The sequence below is a fragment of the Uloborus diversus genome, chromosome 2 (assembly GCF_026930045.1).
Source record: "Uloborus diversus isolate 005 chromosome 2, Udiv.v.3.1, whole genome shotgun sequence".
Classification (NCBI taxonomy): domain Eukaryota; kingdom Metazoa; phylum Arthropoda; class Arachnida; order Araneae; family Uloboridae; genus Uloborus; species Uloborus diversus.
Window position 1 is genome coordinate 90,441,325 of NC_072732.1, and position 21,049 is coordinate 90,462,373.

Sequence of the window (21,049 nt, forward strand, 5' to 3'; positions counted from 1 at the left end):
AAGTTGTTTTGAAGAAGTTTGATTTTATTTTTCCAATTTGAATAAGCTGAAGTATGTACCTTTAGATGCTACAATGGCTGCATTTGCTATGAATAACCTTTAACTAGATATTTTAGCCTTTATTTTAATCAACACTATTGGTCACTTCCATTTGTTTTCACATATCTTTAAATCTACATTTCTTCCATCTTGTCGGATCGGGGTTATGACACCTCCTCTCTGGAGTCGATGCCACCATAGTGGCGGCATTACCCCCAAAAGCATCTTTCCACTGTATAGGTCAAAAGCAATTTTTTAAAGGAACGAAAATGCTTTCTTGTAAACTGTGCTTAGTAAAAACAGAGTTAGTTAACAGAAGTTAGTCTTAACAAAAGAATCTGGTGAGCAAAATAATCTTGTAAAAGCGAACAATACGTCTGAAGATGAGTTACTGGATGTAGCACCTTGCTCATCAAAGACCGTTCAAAAAGTGCCTCAAAAACATTTCTTCAACCGCCAGAAAAGTTTTCACCAATATCAAAATTGGCAGCAGAAAGGGTAGAGGAAAGTTCTAAAAGAAAAAGCCACTCATCATATCTAACGGGAATCCCAATGAAGGTAGTTTTGGAAGAAACAGTAGCTGAAAAAGACATTGAAACAGGCCAAAAGAAAATCTGCAGAAAGGATTTGGGAATGCCCATCAAAACTGAATCCAAGACAAGGAAAGATAAAACAGTGACAACACGGCATAAGAAAAATGAATAAATCTGTCAAGAAAAGGGGCAAGCGACTTTTTAGTTTTGAAAACTCGTCAGATGAGGAGGACATCGACGACAAAAAGTTTTATGACGACGACGAAAATGATGACCTTTTTGATCCAAGCGATCCAAACATTCAACATTGCTATATGCAATGAATATGAAACGAAAGAACTGTGATCCAGATGCACTTACTGTCGCAAGTGGGTGCATTCAGAGTGTAGCGATGCTGAAACAGCTGAAAACTCCATTTGTGATTTCTGTAAATTTTAGGAAAATCAGACGAATTCAAAATACTGTTTTTTCTCCCGTTATAAACTAAAAATGTCATTTCTTTTTATTTTCAATTTCTATATTGTAATGCTAATTGCATACAGGATTTTCAATAAATTTTGTTCTTAGTCTTTGCCATATTGGCTAGTGGCGAGATTACCCCAGGTCTCTGGCGGGATTACCACAGGTCCGTGGCGGGATTATCCCAGTTCCCTGGGTAATACCGCCACAGTGCAGAGGTTAACAAATTGATGCTTTTTCACTACTTCTCTTATAGATTTACTAATAACAAATTTTGTGTACATTCTTAAGATGGCGTACAATAATCCAAAATATTGATCTAGCTCATAAATACGAATTTTGATGGTCATAAAAATTAAAGTTCCTTAAGGTCGCTGCATTCCCCTGGTCTATCCTATCCTCGGCCCTTCGTGTTACCTGATTATCAAGTATTGAAAAAAAAAAAATAACCCGAAGTTTGGTTGTAAGATGGAATTAATTTTTAATCACCATAAATGATTTTTAAAAAAAATCACCTAAAGATTTTATTAGTTTTAGAGTACGTCGCGTTTTTTACTGTAAAAATCAATAGCAGTAACATTTTGAATCCAATCAACGTAATGTGACACTAATGTATATACACCAGGCTGCTGCTTGCTCGCACAAAATGCTCCACCTGTTGATACAATGCCTACTAATTGCCAATTCTTTCTATCTTCTGAATATACCAAAGGACCACCACTATCTCCCTGGAAAAAAAATCATTTGTTTACTATTTTACCTTCAAATATTTTTTTTCCATATTTTTTACATTATCACTTTCTGATGAATTTTCGAAACATTTAAATAGCTCATTAGATTATAGAAGCTATCATTAGATTAAGAAGCTAAAGGGGTTATTAGATTTATTTTGCATCACATTTAAGCAATGTAAAATAAGCAAAAGTGTTCGTGTAATCTCATTAAAAAAAAAAAAAAAATTAAATAGGAGTTTTGTTTTTATAAACACCATTTCCATAAACCATTTCAGCCATTGTATATTACATTTCTTTTTTTAAAGAAATTTGTTTGAATTCATATTGGAAGAGCAAAGGAAAGATAATTGGAAATTTAAAAAGATAATAGGAGTTTAAATTTTTTTATTTATCAAATCCATTTTGCTCAACTCCAAGTTGTTTTCTTTTAAACAAAAATTTAAAATTTATCTACAATAAAATATTTACCTCACAAGAATCATGGCCACCCTCTTCATGCCCAGCACATATCATACTCGGGTGTACCTCAAAACCTTTATACTGAGATTTGCACGTTTCGAATGGTACAATGGGTACTTCGGCCTGCTTCAGTTCTAATTCAAACCCTGTGCCTGCAAAGAAAACGTGTAGTTTTTGAGAAATTATTTGCAACGTTAGTCTTTAATTCCGAGTATTTAGTTATCATGCAAATGTCATTCATATTTTGGTAAAATATGTGTTCATTTAAGTGATGAAATCTACACCAACTTACATATCGAATCATTTTGTAATCTATGTTTAGCACTAAAACAGAGAACATTTTCAAGAAGGGGAGATGGTTTTTCTTTTTTTTTTCTTTTCTTTTACTTATCTCTTATTACGTATCAGATTTACTCAAGCTTAAGAGAGGCGGCTACATCATATTTACTTAAAACAACTAAAATATAGAAAGTTAGCGAAGGAGCGGGAGATCCCGGAACTTATGTTTAATATATTCCTTCACTTTTCTGTTACCAAAGGTATTAAGAAACTGAATTTTTAGAACTTCAAATTCGTAATGATTTTTCGGAAAGCTTTCAAAAGCTCTCCGCCTAACATCATCTCGTCGAAAAATTTTGTATTTCCAGATTCGAAAAACTATCGGAGGAAGGTCCTTAAACCCCATCTCTTACTCTTACTCTATCTGAAAAACGAGTCTTAGCAACATAAATTTTTAAAAATGTCCGAAGCAAGGCCACCAAACTTGCTCTCCTTTAATCATCCCCAAAGTTCATCTGAACCTTTTTTTAAAAATTAAACTTCAGTTTGGAAACGTTTTTATGTGGGAGTTTCAATTAGCATTCTTTCCCCCAACGTCAGCAAAGATGTTTACATTTTTAGGACCACTTACGTTTTTAGGACTTCAATTCCAAAGCATTACAGCGACTGATTGCCCAGAATGCAGAAACAGACTCAAAGAGGAGTTCATTAATAACTATAACGATTAACGAAGTTGGTTATTGCAAAATATCAAAGATCGAAAATGAAGGATAATAAGTAATGAAAAACTGAAATGAGCACAACCAAAAAGGTATTCAAGAGACTGAAAGAGACATTAAAGGCTTTCCTGTGCTAAATTTTTAATGTTTTACATCACAAGATGGATTAGCTTTCGACAAGTTACCATCAGATTTTTTTTTTTTAAATAACCTTTTAAAAGATTTAACCTATGTTACCGTTTACATGATAGTAACATTATGTAAAATATTTAGTTAACTAGTTTTAAATGACCTTTGAAAAAAAAGTTTCTTTTTATACGAATTTTTTATCAATAGACTAGTAGGGTTACAATTGCTGATGTTTTGAGTCTTAAAGTTACCTTAGTCATTATTTGTACTTTCTATTAATCATTTCAATTACTTACAGGGGATCATAAAGCATAATTGTGGCTTCGGTTATTTAATGTCATTAGTTTTACATAATAAATAGGAGTATTTACATTTTTTGCTTTTTCGGCACGTCAATTGAAAAGCATTGTAAAAAAATGCAAAACACTAATCCTCAAAAGAGTTAACTAGTGCCGCTTTTTGCCTAACAGAAAAGGTTCGGTGCAAAAAGATTATTCACTCCTGCTGCAGACATTCATTCCGCTGTTTCTGATAAGTTGAGCCATGACCTTGACAACTTTTTGAGGGAGTTGAGTTGGGTCACTTTCATCATTGATTTGCCAAAGTATTTCAACTGAAATCCGCACTAATAACGCGGCCCTTCGTTACTGAACTCCCTAAAAAGTAGTTAACATTGTGAAGGTCGTAGCTTAATTTGACAGAGTCACAATATATACAGGCTGTAACAGTGTTTTTTATTTTTACAAGACTCATAAAGCGTGTGTAGTCTTTTAAAACGTTCACTAGAACTTAAAGAAATTTCTTATGAAATCTACTGAAAGTAGATTTCATAAGAATGTCTTTTATAAAGAACTTTTAGTGCCTGGAAGAAACCCCGCGGCGTTTACGAGTTTAAAAGTTAAATTTTTGGAAGTGCAGCTTTCTGCTGATGCGACGCTTACGATTGACTTTTCCTTTTGTCGCCCCGATTTTAGTTCAACTGTTTTAACGAAACAATAAAGAAATAGATGCTGACACATTCTAATACAAATATACATTATCCACCCGTTAATAGAAAGCTCTATTTACAGTAAACGGCTGACTGTTCGAAAAGTGCGGAAAAAAGTCGAGTTGTACTTACTGTAAGTTTCTCCCCAACCAGTCACATAGCACGTTGTCCCCGGTGTGACTGTTTTATTTCGTTGGGGTAAGCAAACTGGAGTGACGAAATCGGTGATTGTAACAGCAGCATTTAGTTTCACTAATGCAATGTCATGCTGCTTTTGCTATTGAAAACAAATTACAAGTATTAATGCCAACATTTTATGAAAATGATAGAATATATTTGCCATCAATTAATAATATCTTTTATTATTATTATTTTTTTAAGTTAGAAAACTTTGATGAATTCATACCATGATGAATTGAAGCCATGAAAATTTCAAACGTGACAAATTTGTCATGCAAAATTAATGATGAAATGCGTCAAAACAAAACTTTTCGTGAGTTTTATTTTCAGATGTCAGCGGTTGTGAGGCCAATTAAATCCATCAGTTGCAGTTGACTGTTTCTAGGAAAGCGAAGTTTTATCTTTGCTATGTTACGTCATAACGTAGTAAACAAATCTTGTTCCTCAGAGTGACAGTACTTTTTGATGATGATCCCTAATAAGTAAGCAGTCGGCAACAGGACAAGAAGGTGAGTAGTTAAATTACGTGGAACCAATGCCGCATGCGGAATAAATTCCGTCTCTACGAAATGTCACGGGTAAAACACCCTCATTAAATAAATAATTTACAAGAAAAACAATTTGAAGGCACTTCTCATTAAATATCTAAAATTTGCAATGAGTATATTAGTACAATGAGAAGCAGAGAGTTTCAGAATTTCAACAACGTAGCAAAGCATGTTATAACTCTCGAACGATAACGTCCACAAATAACAATATCCACTTGAAAGTAAGAGAACATCCTGCCAAAGAGTAAAAATCATTTATCTGCATCGATGGTTATTACGGATAGTCATTGCAGTGGCGTACCTACAAGGGGAGAAGAGTGTAGAGGAACAACCCCCTGGTTGCCGAAACATATTATAGCATTTGGTAAGGGCCGTGGTGGACTGATCGGTAAGGCATTGCACTCGTGACCGGAGGGTCCTGGGTTCGATCCTAGCGTCGGTCGAAGATCAATCGTCTTTATTAATGGTGACTGGGGGATGTGAAATCTGCTTGTGATCACAAAGTCCCCCAAGTGAAACTATACTTCTGGAAGTGCTGGACCAGGGATTCTGTTCTGGATCAAAAAATCAGAACTGTCTTCAAGGTCCCAACAACTGGTTAAACGTCGAATAAAGGTAGATACGAGGGACCCTGGTGTAAAAAGTGAAAACGTATATCATTTGGTTTAAAAATCCACCAAACTAGCCCGATTTTAGATAGCATCCTCTACCTCCGCACGAAATGCTGCAAACCTCTTCACTTTTTTGATATCGGTGCTACAATAGCAACTTTTTCGACTATTTTCCCTGAAACTGGCTTTTTTTGGTCACACTTTTTCGTTCTTGAAATCGTGACTTGGGTCCATTCTGATCCCTGCCGGATTGAAATATGCAATTTAAGAAATTCGCAATTGTTGCACCAATACCAAAAATATGAGGAATGTTGCCGTATTTTGAGCGTAAATGCAGTCAAGTGTGCAAGCATGCGCTCTCGAAACGTGCTAGTTTGGTGGATTTCTGGTGAAAATGCTACACAGTGCGGCAATCGTAGGCAAACTAGCCTACGACTATCCAGCAGCCCTGGTGGCTGATATTTCGATGGTTTCATGCTTCAGAGTCATCAGATACAATCCTTCAATGCAGTATGACAACTGCAACTATCGACGACGGTCTTGATGCGTAAGAAAATAACAAATATAGGACAAAAGTTAATTAAAATTTTTAAACAAAGCAGGAAAGCATTAACAGTAACTGTTATAAATTCTACAGAAAATTTGTAAACAATCTGTAAAATTCTTGGCTAAAATATACTTACACCGAGTGAACTCACTATTGAGCCTCTTCGTACTAGAACCGAATACTGCTTAAGTTTTTTTTTTAGTTTTTGAATTTCTTAGGACAGAGCAAGGATTTAATTTCAGAATCGCTTGTTCCTATTAATAAAATTATCTTGAGTTGGAATATTCTAAATTCATAAAATTATGCATTCAAATTCTCTGCTTAAAAGTATAACAGTTACAAATATATTTGTTCTAGTTCATATTGTTCTTTCTAATTATGTATTTTATTTATTTCACTTTTTTTTCTGTAGCAATAGTTGCTTGTTATGTTTTTCGCTTTAAACAATTTTTATTAGTATGAAATAATTAAATATTTTTTTTTATGTTTCGTAACTATTTTGATTACCATTGTATCATCAAGACCTTTGTATTCTGGATGTATAACTACAGTTTCCATGTATCGTAGTTGCTCTGTATCTTCTGGAACAAGCTTGAAATGTTTTCCAAATAAGACGTTCCAGCGACGAAGATCCAGATTGCCACTATAAGAACAATGATGTTTTCAACAAAATATTAATTGAATTGTAAGGAATTTAGTTATTTTTTTATTCGAAATCATATAACGAAAGAATATACACAAAGAGCCACCAACAACACACGTAGTGCGCCCAAGTGCACTTCCCCGACTTGGGTGCACTACGTGTGCTTGCTTCAACAAAATGTAAAGGTATTTATGATATTGTTACTAAAATTACTTACATCAGTAAATTCCAATTCTTGCCCTGTATTTTTCAACATTCTAGCTGTTTCTCACCTGATACTGCTCCTCAAAGTTTTTTTCTTTTTATGGTGCATAAAGAACAGAGTAACTACTACACCAGTTTTGAGATGTAGAGCACTGAAAGTCAAGAATCCAGATAATGTGTCTGGCGGGACAACACAAACGTTGAGCATTGTGTCGCGAAAATATGAATTTCACTTTGGAAGTCTTTGGACAACCAAGAGTGCTCGCACGGAAATCTGTTGTCGTAATTAGTTTTATTAAAAACTTTGTGAACATCATTGCAATATATTGAAACAAGAATACGCCTAAGCATATCAGTTTTCGGATAATAAGTACTTATAGTCAGAGAAAGACTTTATAATCAGCCTGTATATTTCCAAAAAAAAAAAAAAAAAAGTAATGAAAATTGAGCATTGTAACGCAGTTAGTAAATAATTAGCTAAAAATGACAAGGAATGCTCTTTCAGAATTAAATTTCCTCTTTTATTTTATGTATTTTATTTTATTTTTTCATTTATTTAACTTTTAGTTTTTTGAGAAAAACTTACACTACAATACAAACTGGAAATTATTTATTTAAGTAATTTGTAAAAGAAAACTAGTTGTTCTTGTCAAATAAGAACCTTCTGCATTAGTTCGTTAACAAAGGTGTAATAAAAACATTTCTCATGTTCTAAGTTTTAATTTCGAGTAACGAGTCACTTTACTGTATAATTAATGAATTAAGCAAAGAGATGTGCAGTTTAAAACAAATACCATAGCTTTAAGGAAATTGAAAATTTGTTAAATAAGTGAAAATAACTTTTTACTCTCTGAAACAATGAGCTGCAGTCAAAATCCATTGCTTTCCAATTAAAATCCCGCCACACGTATGGCTGTAGGGTTCGTCTGCAACCAGCCTTAATGAAGCTTGCCATGGCCAGCTACCGGGTCTTGCATCTCTGCCTCCGACAATTTTATTACTACCAAGAAACGGTGCTATCTTCGGCAAGCCGCAGAGTGCACTACTTTCGTCAGCAATTTCTAATTTAAAAAATTTGAAAACAAACTTTCAAACAATCCATTCTACAAACATTTTATGAAATTATACATGGGAAAAGAAACTCTAAATATTTTTTTTTTCTGCAAGTAAGACAGCATAAAAATATGTTGCTGAAGATCAATGCTCCCTGCCGTACGTCGTTGAGATTAATTTTGTTTATTTCAAGTGGTGAATTTAAGAATGAATTGCTTCTATGAATCAAAAGTACTACGTTTAGTCACTAAAGTTGATAAAATGAGAAAAAAAAAACATGGAGCGAGTAAAAACTTTTATTTTCAAAACATTTAATTATTATTATTATTACAATTTTTATGTCTGATTTTTCAAACAAGCCGTGGTCTTAATGACGTCACAAAGAATGCACTTAGGCGCGCTAATTCACTAGCGCGCTCAATGCTTACGCTTGCTGTCTACCGCGTTTCCAGATTATGATAATTCGGAAGCGAATTAAATATTGCGCTCCACGCTTGCCACCAACCATGTCGTTGCCAGCACATGTGAGTAAAGAAGCGAATTAGATATTGAGCTATACGCTAATGGCATCAGTGAATGGCATTTCATCACTTATGATGCCATGTGCAGAAGCGTAAAAAATGATTTTAAATATGAGCACCGACTAAAATAATTGTTAAAAATACTAAACTTTGTCAAATTATTTTTTAAATGGTCAGATCCTATGTTTTTAAGCATGCTCCTTCAGAAAAAAATACTTTTAAAATTTCGCCAGCGACCTCATTAGTTATTAAATGTTTTAACTTTCAGGAATTTCCTCTTTTACATTACCAACGTTCATTTTTATTCTAACATGCTGTTTGAAAGATATTTTAAAGGCAAAATTCAGTGCAGTAAAGCTAGGCCACGTGACTGTCCTAGTGATAAAAATACCTTAGTGGTGGGTCATGGCGTGGCGGAAAAAAAAAAAGGAACTCTACAATAGAGTTACCCACACGAAATTTCACTACTTAAAATTCATCGAAATTATCTTATTTTTCGTAACCATAACTTTTGTGTTTAAGCGTTTCATTCATAGGAAAATAGTTCAGTAAAAGTTTTACTCATCAGCGGGTTAAAAAAAAAATAGATGAGTATAATTACTGGATCTTTACCAGATATGAAGTCTTAAACTTTGATGAACTCTTCTGCTTTTAAGGTTTACATTAAATATAAAGTTTTACCGAAAAATACACAGTATGATAGTAAATAACTAATTAAAAACCGCATACCACATTTTTCTTCATCACTGCCATCTTCACAATCATCAACACCATCGCATGCTTTGTTTAACGGTACACACTTGGTGCGGTGTCGGCAAGTAAGTTCATCTGAGTCACATTTTACTGTAGAAACATGAACAAAAATAATCAATCGTAAAAACAATCACTGGAAGGTGAAAATCCTATGTACAAGCATATCAAAAGGTTTAGTATGAAATGATGTAAGAAAGACATGCATATACATAACTTGTAGTGAGACTTTAATGCATACACATATACTGAAAGCTGTAATTCTTTAAATCATATTTCATCTATTTTTTTCAGTTTTTAATTCTTTAATACTCAAACACCATTTTTTGTTACTTACAAATCAATAATAATCATAGAATGTGATCATAGTTCTTCTCCGCGCCCTTTGATTATACTTCTGTGTATAACTCTAGTATGAAAAAAACAAAACTTCTATGTGTACCGCAAAGATACTGTTTGATTTTTTTTTCAAGGTGTAAAAATACTCCTTGACATATCTTAAAGGAGTGAAACTCATCTTAGGGGAGTGAAATATTCGATTTTTACCCTCATTTTGAACATAGCTAAATTTTCAGTTAAAAACAAAGCATAAACATACTCCTGGCTAAATTTTGAGTCACATTTCCTGTTTTCAATGCATAAAATACGCCTGCTGAGCAGTCAAAAATATATCTGATCATTATCCAGTTTTCTGCCTTGCTGTTGAAAAAAAAAAAAAAAACTCCTGATACATACGAATTACTTTCATCGTTCTTTCCATTTCGTAAGAAATAAGGATGTTTCAAAACCTAAGTTAGAAGTATGAAAGTGACAAAACTGTTTCCAATTCTTACTCAACAACTTCTTCGGCGTTAGCTGCACAAAAACTTCAAGAAAATGTCGAATTTAACTTTCCTTTCCGACACAATAATTACATAAAATATTCTAAGAAGCAGTTTAACTAAAGTTTGATTCGGATAAAAAGTTTCTTCATTTGTATTGCTATCTTATATTTCGTTTGATAAAAACACAAAATTTAATTCGAATTTCGTAACAAAATGCCCAGGTATCACATTTTGTTTTATAAAAGTTGCAAAACGGTTGTTAACGTTGTGACGACTATTTTGTAGCGTTTAAGAAACGTTTAAACTTTATGTGTGCTAAGTGAAAAGATAAAGGCAGAAAATCCCCTATATTAATAATAACTATTACAAAGTTGTGATTTTCCATATTTAAATATAGGATAACGGCACCAGTCACAGACATGCTTCAGACATCGCTCTCAGGTTAACTCAACTTTCTGAGCCATTTAATGTATTTAGACTTTTTAAACTATTTTTCTCTCATGTAACGGAAGCTCATATATCGTTTGACTGAAGTAGTTAATTCCATTTTTATTTGTTTAATTTCGAAAAAAGGTCCAACCCCTAGTAAGACACCGACGAATCTGATGATACCCAGCAACATTCAGGATGAGGAAAGGATGAGTGAGGTAGACAAAATTCCCTTTTTCTCTTCAGAATGTGCAAAAGTTCATAATTTTAGAACTAAAACGTTATTAAATTCAAATGAACATGAAACACCAGCTGATCTGGTGTAGGCTGTTCATAACCTTCCACCACTGCCTTGTAAATACCAACAGGCTCAAAAAATTCACTCTAATAACACTAGATGGTTGCACCGTATTCATGGGCTACAGCAACATCAGTTTTACCCGCCTAAAAGGCTTGTTATTAAAATCCAAACTTGTGACTGTCTGTTACTGGACCCTCATCTGTTACTGGTGACCTTACCCTAGTTATTTGACAAAATTATTAATTAACCAGAAGCATTCAAACATGTGTTTTAGAGTAAAATTATTTTAAGTATAGATCCTAGTAATTTCAATTTATCTCAGTCTTCCAACTATTCTAGCCAGTGTTGCCAGACTTTTCGAATTTCAAGGGACAGTCCCGTATTTTAAAAAATTGTCTCGCATCCCGAGGAACTTCAATACGGGAAGCCTAAAGTCCCGTATTCTAGCTGATAACAATATTTTACAGAATGAGACATTATTTTGAGGAGAAAAAATAAAGTAAACAAAAAATGCGACATAAAGACCACTAAGAAAATCATGTGGCAGCAAACACAAAAATTGTATTCGTTTTGATTTGGTTTGTATGTTTTTGTTTTGGCGGCAGATCATGAGAAGCCGAATGGTTGCTTCTTTGATCATTGACTAATAATGCTGGAAATATATTTCTGCGAGTGCATCGTCAATCGCCATAAATAGAAGTCTCAACTCCTCCCCCCCTTTTTTTTACTCCTGGAAGCCTGTTCCGTATTTACTGTTCTTAAATTTGGCAACCCTGGTTCTAGCTGATGTCAAATGATTTCTTAAACGCCCAAAACGGATGAAAGCAATTCTGTCAAATTAAACCGCTATCCAGTTGAATTGGAATGTTGGAACTATAAATCTTGATTGCAGAAATGGATACTAAACTTACCAGTAGGCAATACTTGTTTATAGAAAAGCTGGAAACCAGTGTTTCGAGAAGTTCGGCTGTTGATAAAGGACAAATGAAGGACATTAGTTTTCGATTTGTAAGACAGAGGCATCCACATGCCACAGTATTGACCAATTCTGGTGTGTTTCGGTGGCGCCCCTTCATAGAGGGTTAAGGAATCCAACTCGCACTCACGATTGATGTTGAAGTAAAACTTCTTCAAAAAAACTTGCTGTTGAAACGAAAAAGAAACAAAGATTAAAGCTTTGCAGACATCATTATTTTGAAATGCAGCACTTTAAAAATCAGTTGTAAATATTTCAAATTTCTGTTAAAAACAAATTACATGGTTCAAAACATAGTTTCAGTAGTGTTGTCAAATTCGATTAAATTATAAAAACTTGATGCTTTTATTTTTACTATAAACTTGAAATATATTCCTGAAATATATTTGTGATATATGTGTGCTTCCTATAAAAGTGAAAAATATTTCCTGATTTAGAAAGATAATAGAAATTTAAATAATTCTCACTTCATCTTCTGTCATAACGTACATAAATCTCACCTTATGTTCAGGAGCAATTATAGTCCATGAACAATTTTTCTTCTCTTGATATGTCTGGAAATTAAACCCTGGAGAACTGATGAAACCATATTCATTTTTCAAAACAAGTGGTCTCTCTAATCCACACGCGATTGTCGTGTTGCCGAATGGTATCGCTGTAAACACAAATATATACGATTAACAACACAGCAATTAAGCAGGAAAATATCATATGCTCCCAAAAATTTTATAAAATTTAATTGAGACATACTAAAGAAAGGTTTTGCAAGTAAAATTTTCCGATAACCAAAAACACACTCAAATAATTTTTTTTAAAAAATCTGATTTTCTTTCAGGTTTTTTTTTTCCCAAGAAGTGGAAGATATTAATGATCCGCTCATCGGAGGTTCGTCCATATTTTTGTCCCATGCATTGAACTCGTTCATTTGAACGATTTCGTCTTGCAAGTGATATCTCTACGAGACTACTTGCATTGAAAATTCTCCATTGATTTCGTTATATTCTTTTAAGGAAAGTGACTATAACTACCTAATACTTACAAAATGTACCAATTAAAATTCAGTCAAGAAATATTTTATCTGGGTTTAGATGAAAATCAAATAGTTAAATTGTATTTTACAACAAAATAAATAGAACTGACATGACGTCGAAAAAATTGCAGAGTTGATCGTGAAAATAAATAAATAAATAAATAACCACCAAATGCCGGCATAAAAAACATTTTCAAGGGGGGGAAAAGGGAAATCAGGATTTTGAATGTGCAAAATGAAAGTAATTTCAAAAGATATAAAAAAAGAAATAATTAAGAGATTAATTAAGACAGTTCAAAAAAATGTCCATACATTTTATAGGGGACCCCATCGTTCATTTTAGTGAGTGTCTTTTAGACCCGCTCGTTCATAATCGACACTTCCCTATTTTATTTTCAAACATACCAAAAAGTTTGAAGGGGATCAAAGTTAACCCACGTGGCTCAAAGATACGCTAAATGACTATGTTTAATGAAATTACATCTAATCTGGTGCACTAAGAATGCTCGTAAAACAAACATTTCGATTTAGACTTACTTTTGGCTTGGCAAAAGGTGATAGAAAAGAAGACTGCGAATATCTTCAGAATCGAATATGAAGCAAGCATTCTCTCATTCACAAGATCAAAACTAATTTTCGACATTGTTGAATACTACCAGGTGATAGTTAAATATTTCGATTACTATTCAAACTCCCGAGATTGATCAATGATCAGAAATAGCTTTATCTTCCGAAACGCCTGTTTTTTTATTATAAAAGATAAAGCATTGTTTTGTCGATAATGAAATGCAATAGCTGCCGTGTATATGTTTACTAAACTTGAATCAATGAAATGAAAAGCACAGATTACGTTATCTTTTTTCCATCTTTTTGAACGACTATTTTCCCTAAATCTATAATAATGAAGCGAAAATGGGACTTGAATTTAGTGCTCATTACAATAATTTCTCTGTTATCACAAATATAAATAGAGGGATGTGGGGTAGAAAGAAATAGTAACGTATTTAAATTTTGAAACGTCACCTATCTACACTGTTTTAAAAAATCCTGAATTTTTACGGTAAAAGTTACTGGCATACATGTTACCAGTAGCTTTTACCGTAAAATCCAATTTCACTGTACAATTTTAAAGTAGAATAAGCGAGAGCTGAAAAACGCAACATGCAAGGAGCAGGTTTGAACTCGGGACCTTCTTATCGGCAGGCGGCTTTGTTGACTACCATACCAGTTGGGGCACAGCGAGTGAGGGCACTGTCGCTGTTATATGCTTCGCACTGTAAGTCACGTGGTGTAACGATTGCGCTGCAATCGGTTTTTTTTTCGGTGCAATTCACTGCAATTTACAGTAATATTTACCGTAAAAGTTTCCTGAATTTTTAATAGTGTAGCATCATTTTAACTAAATTCTTAAACACATATAGTTGGTTTCAGTCAAAAAATAAACAGCTCTAAAGATCAAAGTATATATAATACAAGTCATTTTCAAAGTTTCATAAACTTATCGTAATATTTTGTGGTTTTTCAAAAAGCGTTTTTATTATTATAAAATGGTAATAATTTTGAAATTAACATTTTATTATTAATTGAAATCTACTGATGTCCAGTGCAGTACTAATTTAGTCAATTGTAGACGTGTTTTGATTTTAAATATTTAACACAACTTGTCAAGTGCACGCGCGGCAAAATGAACGGGACAAAGTGAAATCGTTCATTCCGTTTACTTATTCCTTCAATTATTAAACCACTTTGTTATTTATTCATATATATATATATATATATATATATATATATATATATATATATATTACAGATAGATAGATAGATAGGGGAAGGTTGCCGTCAATGAACTGGTTCCGTGACTGGACTTTGAAGATATTTTCCCCACCAGAGTTTTCTCAGGTACGAAATCAGTCTTAGTGTTTTCTTTTGTCTCAAAACAGTTCAATGAAGAATCGTCAAGGAGCTTGAATTAATACATCATATTTTTAAACGTCCAAATAAGATTTCTACTGTGCACTTACTAATGATTGACACTTAAACTTTTTTACATGCTTTGAACAAAATATTTCACTTTGCCCTGTATGTACTTGACTAATTGTGCAATTTATTTAAAATACGAATAAGCTTAATATTAATTAAATTAATACTGCATTGAATATTGGGAGGTCTCAATAAATACATAAAATGTTAATAACAAGAACATTATCATTTTATAGCAGCGTTTCTTAAATTGTGTTCTGCGGAACCCCAGGGTTCCACGGAGCTCTCTCAGGGGTTCCATGATATTTTCTTTTCACACCTTTCAAATTTGTCACTTAAAAAATCGACAAAAATAACTCCTTTTCAAAAATACATTTACTGCCACTTTCGCATCTAATCTAAGCACTATTACCCATCTGGGTTAGCCACTATGTTATGGGAACAATTTTATTTCTCGCCAAAAATAATGCAAATTTTCAGCTATCAAAAATAGAATGAAATGATGCCTTTAAGGTTTTAACTTCGATATTTTTTCAAGATCAACTCCAAAACGTCTATTTTTCACCTAATGTCTCCAAAGATAGCATAAAATTGCGTTGATGAATTGCGTTATTGAAAGGACAATTTCAGCATTTAACGAGTGAGGACCAATTTAAGAAGTACTGGTCACGAGGGTCTAAATGGTTTAGTTCTGTCTAAGACCCCTATATATACAGCAATTCTAGTTTTGTCTCTGGAACACACATTGACATCAAAAACTCTTATTTGTAAATAAATAAAAAAAATTAAAAAATAAGAGATATTTTAAATGTTTTAACTTTAAGGATTAAAAACTTTTTCTGCGTAAATTTAATTGAATTATTAACATTTTTGTAGGTAAAACACATCAGTATTTCTTTTCCTAACTAAGAAGATATTTTAATCATATAACTCATGCATAAATTCTTAGGTTATTTATCCTTTATAAAATTGAGAGTATTTCTCAGAATCACAAATAGGAACGTACTGGTACAGTGTGACCCCAATTTAACGAACCTCTATTTAATGAATTTCGCGATTTAGCGAATTTTTATTTTTCTCCCTACTTAAATGAAAGCAAAAACCTCTATTTAACGAATAATAAACCCCAAATTAACGAAACATTTCAACAGCCAAAAAAACATTTTTTTTTGTCAGTTTGAGTTAGGAAATATTGGATTGTTATCCAAATGACACATCCACATTGCCCGAAGGAGAAAAACTCTTTTATTAGAATCTGCAATTTTTGGCGGATGATGAGGGGGCAGCCAATGAATAGTGATTCTGACGCAGAACGCGATAATGAAACTCCCATTAAAACTTGCTTTTTCAAACGCTTTAGATGGCCTGGAAACTGTAAAAACATATCTCATGCAGCAGGCTGTAAATCAGACAATATTTCCTTCGCTCCATAAAGTCGAAAGAGCATTATTTCCTGTCAAGGTGTCAAAGAAATTGTCAAAAAATCTATTGCTCAGTACTTTAAAATTTCGAATTAACGAGTGAGTAATAACTCGTAGAATATTGAACAAAAAGTGTATACTTTCTTCTTTTGGATATTTATGCTCAATTGCTTATAGGGCTTATAGGTAAAGTAATTGCAATTTTTTTTCACACCCTAATATTACGAATAACCCCGATTTAACGTATAAAAGTTTCGGTCCCGATTAATTCGTTAAATCGGGGTCCGACTGTATTTTACAAAAAGAAATAATAATTAGCAATTACCAATAATTAAATGATCTATAATTATGTACATTTAATTAGCGATTTATTGACAAATAGTTAGTGTGATAGTCTCTTTGAGGCAAGAACCTGGGCACTCACCGAAACAGAACACTGGCAACGCCACTGCAAACTATTGAAACACCAAGGGTTCCACGAAAAAAGTGAACATTGAAAAAGGGTTCCACTAATCAAAGAAATTAAGAAACGCTGTTTTATAGTAACAAAAATAGTTTTTGACTTACACCAAAATATTACAATATGAGTATCAATTTTAAAAAATGCCTGCATTACCAAATGCGTTAATCTTCTGCGGTATTTTTTTCCTCACTGGAATAGACTACATATGAGGCAGTGAGAAGCAAAGGGATGCAAGTGGACTATTTTAAGTTTCGAGTAAAACGCGTTTAAAGATTGGATCCTAGGTAGGCTTTCATTGAAAATTTTTTCTAAATCATGCTGTACAGCAGCACCTACCAGGGCTACTAGTACAATCTCTTGCCCCGAGACAGCGGAGAGGTTCACCTCCCATGTGTACTGGTTATCTCCAAATTTTTAATTTTGCCACTTACATCCCTTTACTTCTCACTGCCTCATATGGTACTATATAGTTGAGATAATACCAGATGAATGGAGTTAAAAGCCGAGTAAATATTTCACCATTTCACTTTGCCCCGCTATTTCACTTTGCCCCATGTTCCCCTACTTAGCCAAAGAAATCCTTTGCTTTGAACTACTGAAAACCCACCAAGACACTGTCAGGTTTATCAAACGCCCACGTAATATTAATTACCTCATTAATAATAATTAGGTAAAGCAGATCTTTCTTCTCAATGATTTTATTCACGCTAATTAGAACTGAGCTCGCGGCAGACGATAAATTTCCGATTTAATATTGATGTTGCTTTACTTAAAAATGAGTATAACATTTCTCTTTGTGATTTTACAGCCTTGGTGATTTTGAAATCAGAAGAAAGTAAATCCAATTCGGTGTGGTATTTTTTGCGGGCTTTCGAATGAGACTGAAATCAAGAAAATTGGATAAATATTACGAGTAGAAAAAGCAATTTCATTCCATTTTTGGATCCTAAAATAAAAATTCGAACGTTTGGTGTTCCAAAATCCTCCTACGTTCCTTCTTGGGTGCTTAAGTATCTTTTGCCAAATTTGGTCGAGATCCAACGTAAACTGTGGATTTGTATAGGAAACACACACACATACATACATACAAAAATATTCTCTTTTATTCATACACATTATGACAATAAGTTATAATGAATCATGAACAGTGAATTATTAGAAGACATTATATAACATGACGATTGTTTTTCTACACACTTAAAAATTTTGTTTTAAACCAAAGTCAATGGAAGTGACATTTTCTATCCAGCTTATGTAATAAGAAACAAGAGTATAGATTCCAGGCTGTTTCTCTGCTGCACAAATCGAGCCACCTGTAGAAACGATTCCTGCCAATGTCCATGTCTCATTTTCCAAATAGACTAAGGGGCCGCCACTGTCACCCTGAAAGAAAACGTTATTATATTATAAGTAATTTTTAAATTCTTTGTTTACTACCATTCCGTTATTAATGCTGTAATTTGTTGAGCAACCAAGAAAATTGCTAATTGATGTCACTCTCAGGAAAACCTGAAGTCTCTCAGGATTGGCAGTTAAAAGTCACGTAACCCTTTCTAGTTGTCTTGACTGTCTAGTACAAAAAATATTACACGATCTTAATTTTTATGTAAAAATTCAACCGGAATTGGGCCGTTTTTCGACATAAAATCATTCTAGAAGTTCAATTAAAATGTAAAAATTCCGCCAGATGAATTAAGTATATCACGAAGAAACATTTAGCGTTCCATATACCGTCTAAAATAGCCCATAAATAACATAAAAAGTTTCATTAAAATGTAAAACAATCCTCGAACTTATTGTTTATATACCCATTCACGTAAAGCGACCACGTTGCCATAGCTCCGCCGGAAACTCGCCATGTTTCTGACACAGCGTAAAATACGTTTATTCTGATAGAAGATATACCACATTTTCTAATTCCGACGAAAAACACTCGAGAGCACATCATGTGCTCTCGAGTGTCTTTTCTGCACATGTGCTGCACATGTTCTGTGGGAAGGAATGAGCACGAGTTCGGTAGGTTTTAAAGTAACTTTAGATCTTGTTTTGCTTTAAGACGACTAGAAGGTTCCGTCCCCTGCTCGTTAACGCTCACCAACCAATGAAGATTGCTTCGCAATCTCATTTGGCTTGTGAAAATTTAAAGCGCCTGTTAAGAAGAACCAGATTAAAATACACATCACTATTAGAATAAAATAAAAATCGTGCTCCCTTTCCCGTAGAAAGCAGTTTCAGTAAAAAGCTCATTAAATTAGAGAAAATATTAAAACTCCACTCCAACCCGAAGACACAAAAAGAACTTGATAAAAATAAGTAAATAACAAAATTATTTTTTAAAACCGCTTCAAAGAGTACCTTAGAGTCAGACTGACTTGTACCAAATTTCACAGCTTGAGGGCCGTTGTACATTACCATAGTAAAACGGCCGTTTTGTACATTCGAAAATTCGCTTTCAAATTCGTGGTCTCTAGTTATATTTTGCTGTTTAGCTCCGGGCTTGAATTTAGTTGAGCCAAAGACTGTCACTAAGTTAGAAACCTTGACGATCTATCTAATTGAGAAAATTGGAACAAGCTCAATCTGTTGCAGGAAAAAAAAATATTTCGAATGGCATAGACTCTTAAGGGATGCGGAAAAATTTTTACCACTTTAATAGGTAATTTATGTGAAATTTTAACTGAAAGAAGTAATTTAAAAAAAGCAAATTCGAAATTTAAGAAACAAAACCTCAGGTGCAAACCCCCGGGGCTTGAAGTAATTTTTAACCAAACTTCAAGGCTGTAGGCTGTAGGTGCTATGGGATTTTCAGGTCATATTGTTATAAAAGCGTACTGTTCTTAGCTTTTTAAACTGTTATTTTTTTTTCCATACTTGCGTGTAACATCCATGTAATAAGAAACTACAGCCTTACAAGAAAATAAACACTAAAGCTGAAACAATGAGATTTTTTTTTAAAAATAAAAAATATATATTTTTTAAATTCTGTTGAAAACATTGATTCCGCATGTTGATAAAACCTGAATTTCAATAGATTTTCTTGAAATAGAATAAATCAGGTTTGATGGAGTACAGTTAAAAAGCCGACACACACATATATTTAAAAAAAAAAAAATCTAAGAAGAAAAAATTTGATGAAAACTCATACTTGACATGAATCATGTCCTCCGTCTTTGTGCCCCGCACAGAGCATTGTTGGAGCTATGTCAAAAAACCGATGCCACTCGTTACAAGTTTCTAAAGACACAATTGGGACCATAGCTTGTTTAAGCTCCAATTCAAATCCTGTTCCTGCAAGAAAACAAGCAAAGTAAAATTTCACCTATATTTTTACCACGGGCGGATACAGGGAGGGGGCCATGGGGGCCATGCCCCCCCCCCCCCCGAGAAAATTTCAAGAACAGTTACAATCTCCCTTTTTTAAGCAAAAATGCAAAAAATTTCCCTTATAACACATAAAAAGTCTAACAGAGAGGAAAACAAAGAGTACGGACATGGCCACCCTGAGAAAGTTTCAAAAACAGTTTAAAACATTTTTTAGAGCTAAATATAAAAAAAATTTCTTTCTATTCCTCGAAGTCTAACAAGAATATAAAAACAGCGCCGGGGATCCATAAACCCACACTGAGGAAGTTTCAAGCATAGTTTTTTAAACCCTCTTTCATAGCTTAAATTGGAAAAAAAAATCATTGTAATTCATGTGAAGTCTAACAAGAATAGAAACAATGCCAGCATGGCCACCCCACGAAAATTTCAAAAATATCAAGTTTATACCAAATATTTGTTTCATTTAGCATAATGGGCTCTTCTTTTTTGATGTGTTTACTTCCCCCATTTGAGAAAGAAAAGGGATATGTGTTAGTAAGTGTCCGATAAAAAGTTGTACATTTAATGATGATTGCGCATTAAGTTAAAGTTAGATTTAAGTTTCAACCTGGCTTTATGGAGTGCTCTCTTAGTATTCTTCATTCTTTTTATAATGTGGGATTTTCCAAACCACTCCTTTTCCTCTTGTTATCATTTGATCGTCTACAAACCACGTTTTGAAAAGTAATTTGTAAAAGTTTCCAATGGAAGGTCCCTCTCATCTCATTTTCGCCAACATCGTGCAAGATCGACCTAAATTTGGTTTTAAGCGCTTGAGTTTCAAAATGTTTCCGGGTGAGAACTCCTCCCTGTCTAACATCATTGAAAGTCTTCATGAATTAGGTACGTTTCTGGAGCTTCCATTT

The 21,049-nt window shown here is 33.5% G+C and overlaps 1 protein-coding gene across 1 annotated transcript in view; it reads right to left on the minus strand.

Annotated features, from left to right (window-relative positions):
* Positions 1 to 1,557: 1,557 nt before the first annotated feature.
* LOC129216413 (ovochymase-1-like) overlaps positions 1,558 to 21,049 on the minus strand; it is a 40,521-nt gene continuing 21,029 nt past the window's right edge. Inside the window, exons 8-17 of the mRNA XM_054850628.1 lie at positions 19,966 to 20,108; positions 18,029 to 18,203; positions 12,427 to 12,581; positions 11,862 to 12,093; positions 9,376 to 9,489; positions 7,920 to 8,133; positions 6,733 to 6,868; positions 4,472 to 4,616; positions 2,234 to 2,376; positions 1,558 to 1,759 (exon numbers count right to left, since the gene is read on the minus strand). Of these exons, the coding sequence (XP_054706603.1) occupies positions 1,565 to 1,759; positions 2,234 to 2,376; positions 4,472 to 4,616; positions 6,733 to 6,868; positions 7,920 to 8,133; positions 9,376 to 9,489; positions 11,862 to 12,093; positions 12,427 to 12,581; positions 18,029 to 18,203; positions 19,966 to 20,108 (1,652 nt within the window). The 3' untranslated portion in view covers positions 1,558 to 1,564. The remainder of the gene's footprint in view (positions 1,760 to 2,233; positions 2,377 to 4,471; positions 4,617 to 6,732; positions 6,869 to 7,919; positions 8,134 to 9,375; positions 9,490 to 11,861; positions 12,094 to 12,426; positions 12,582 to 18,028; positions 18,204 to 19,965; positions 20,109 to 21,049) is intronic.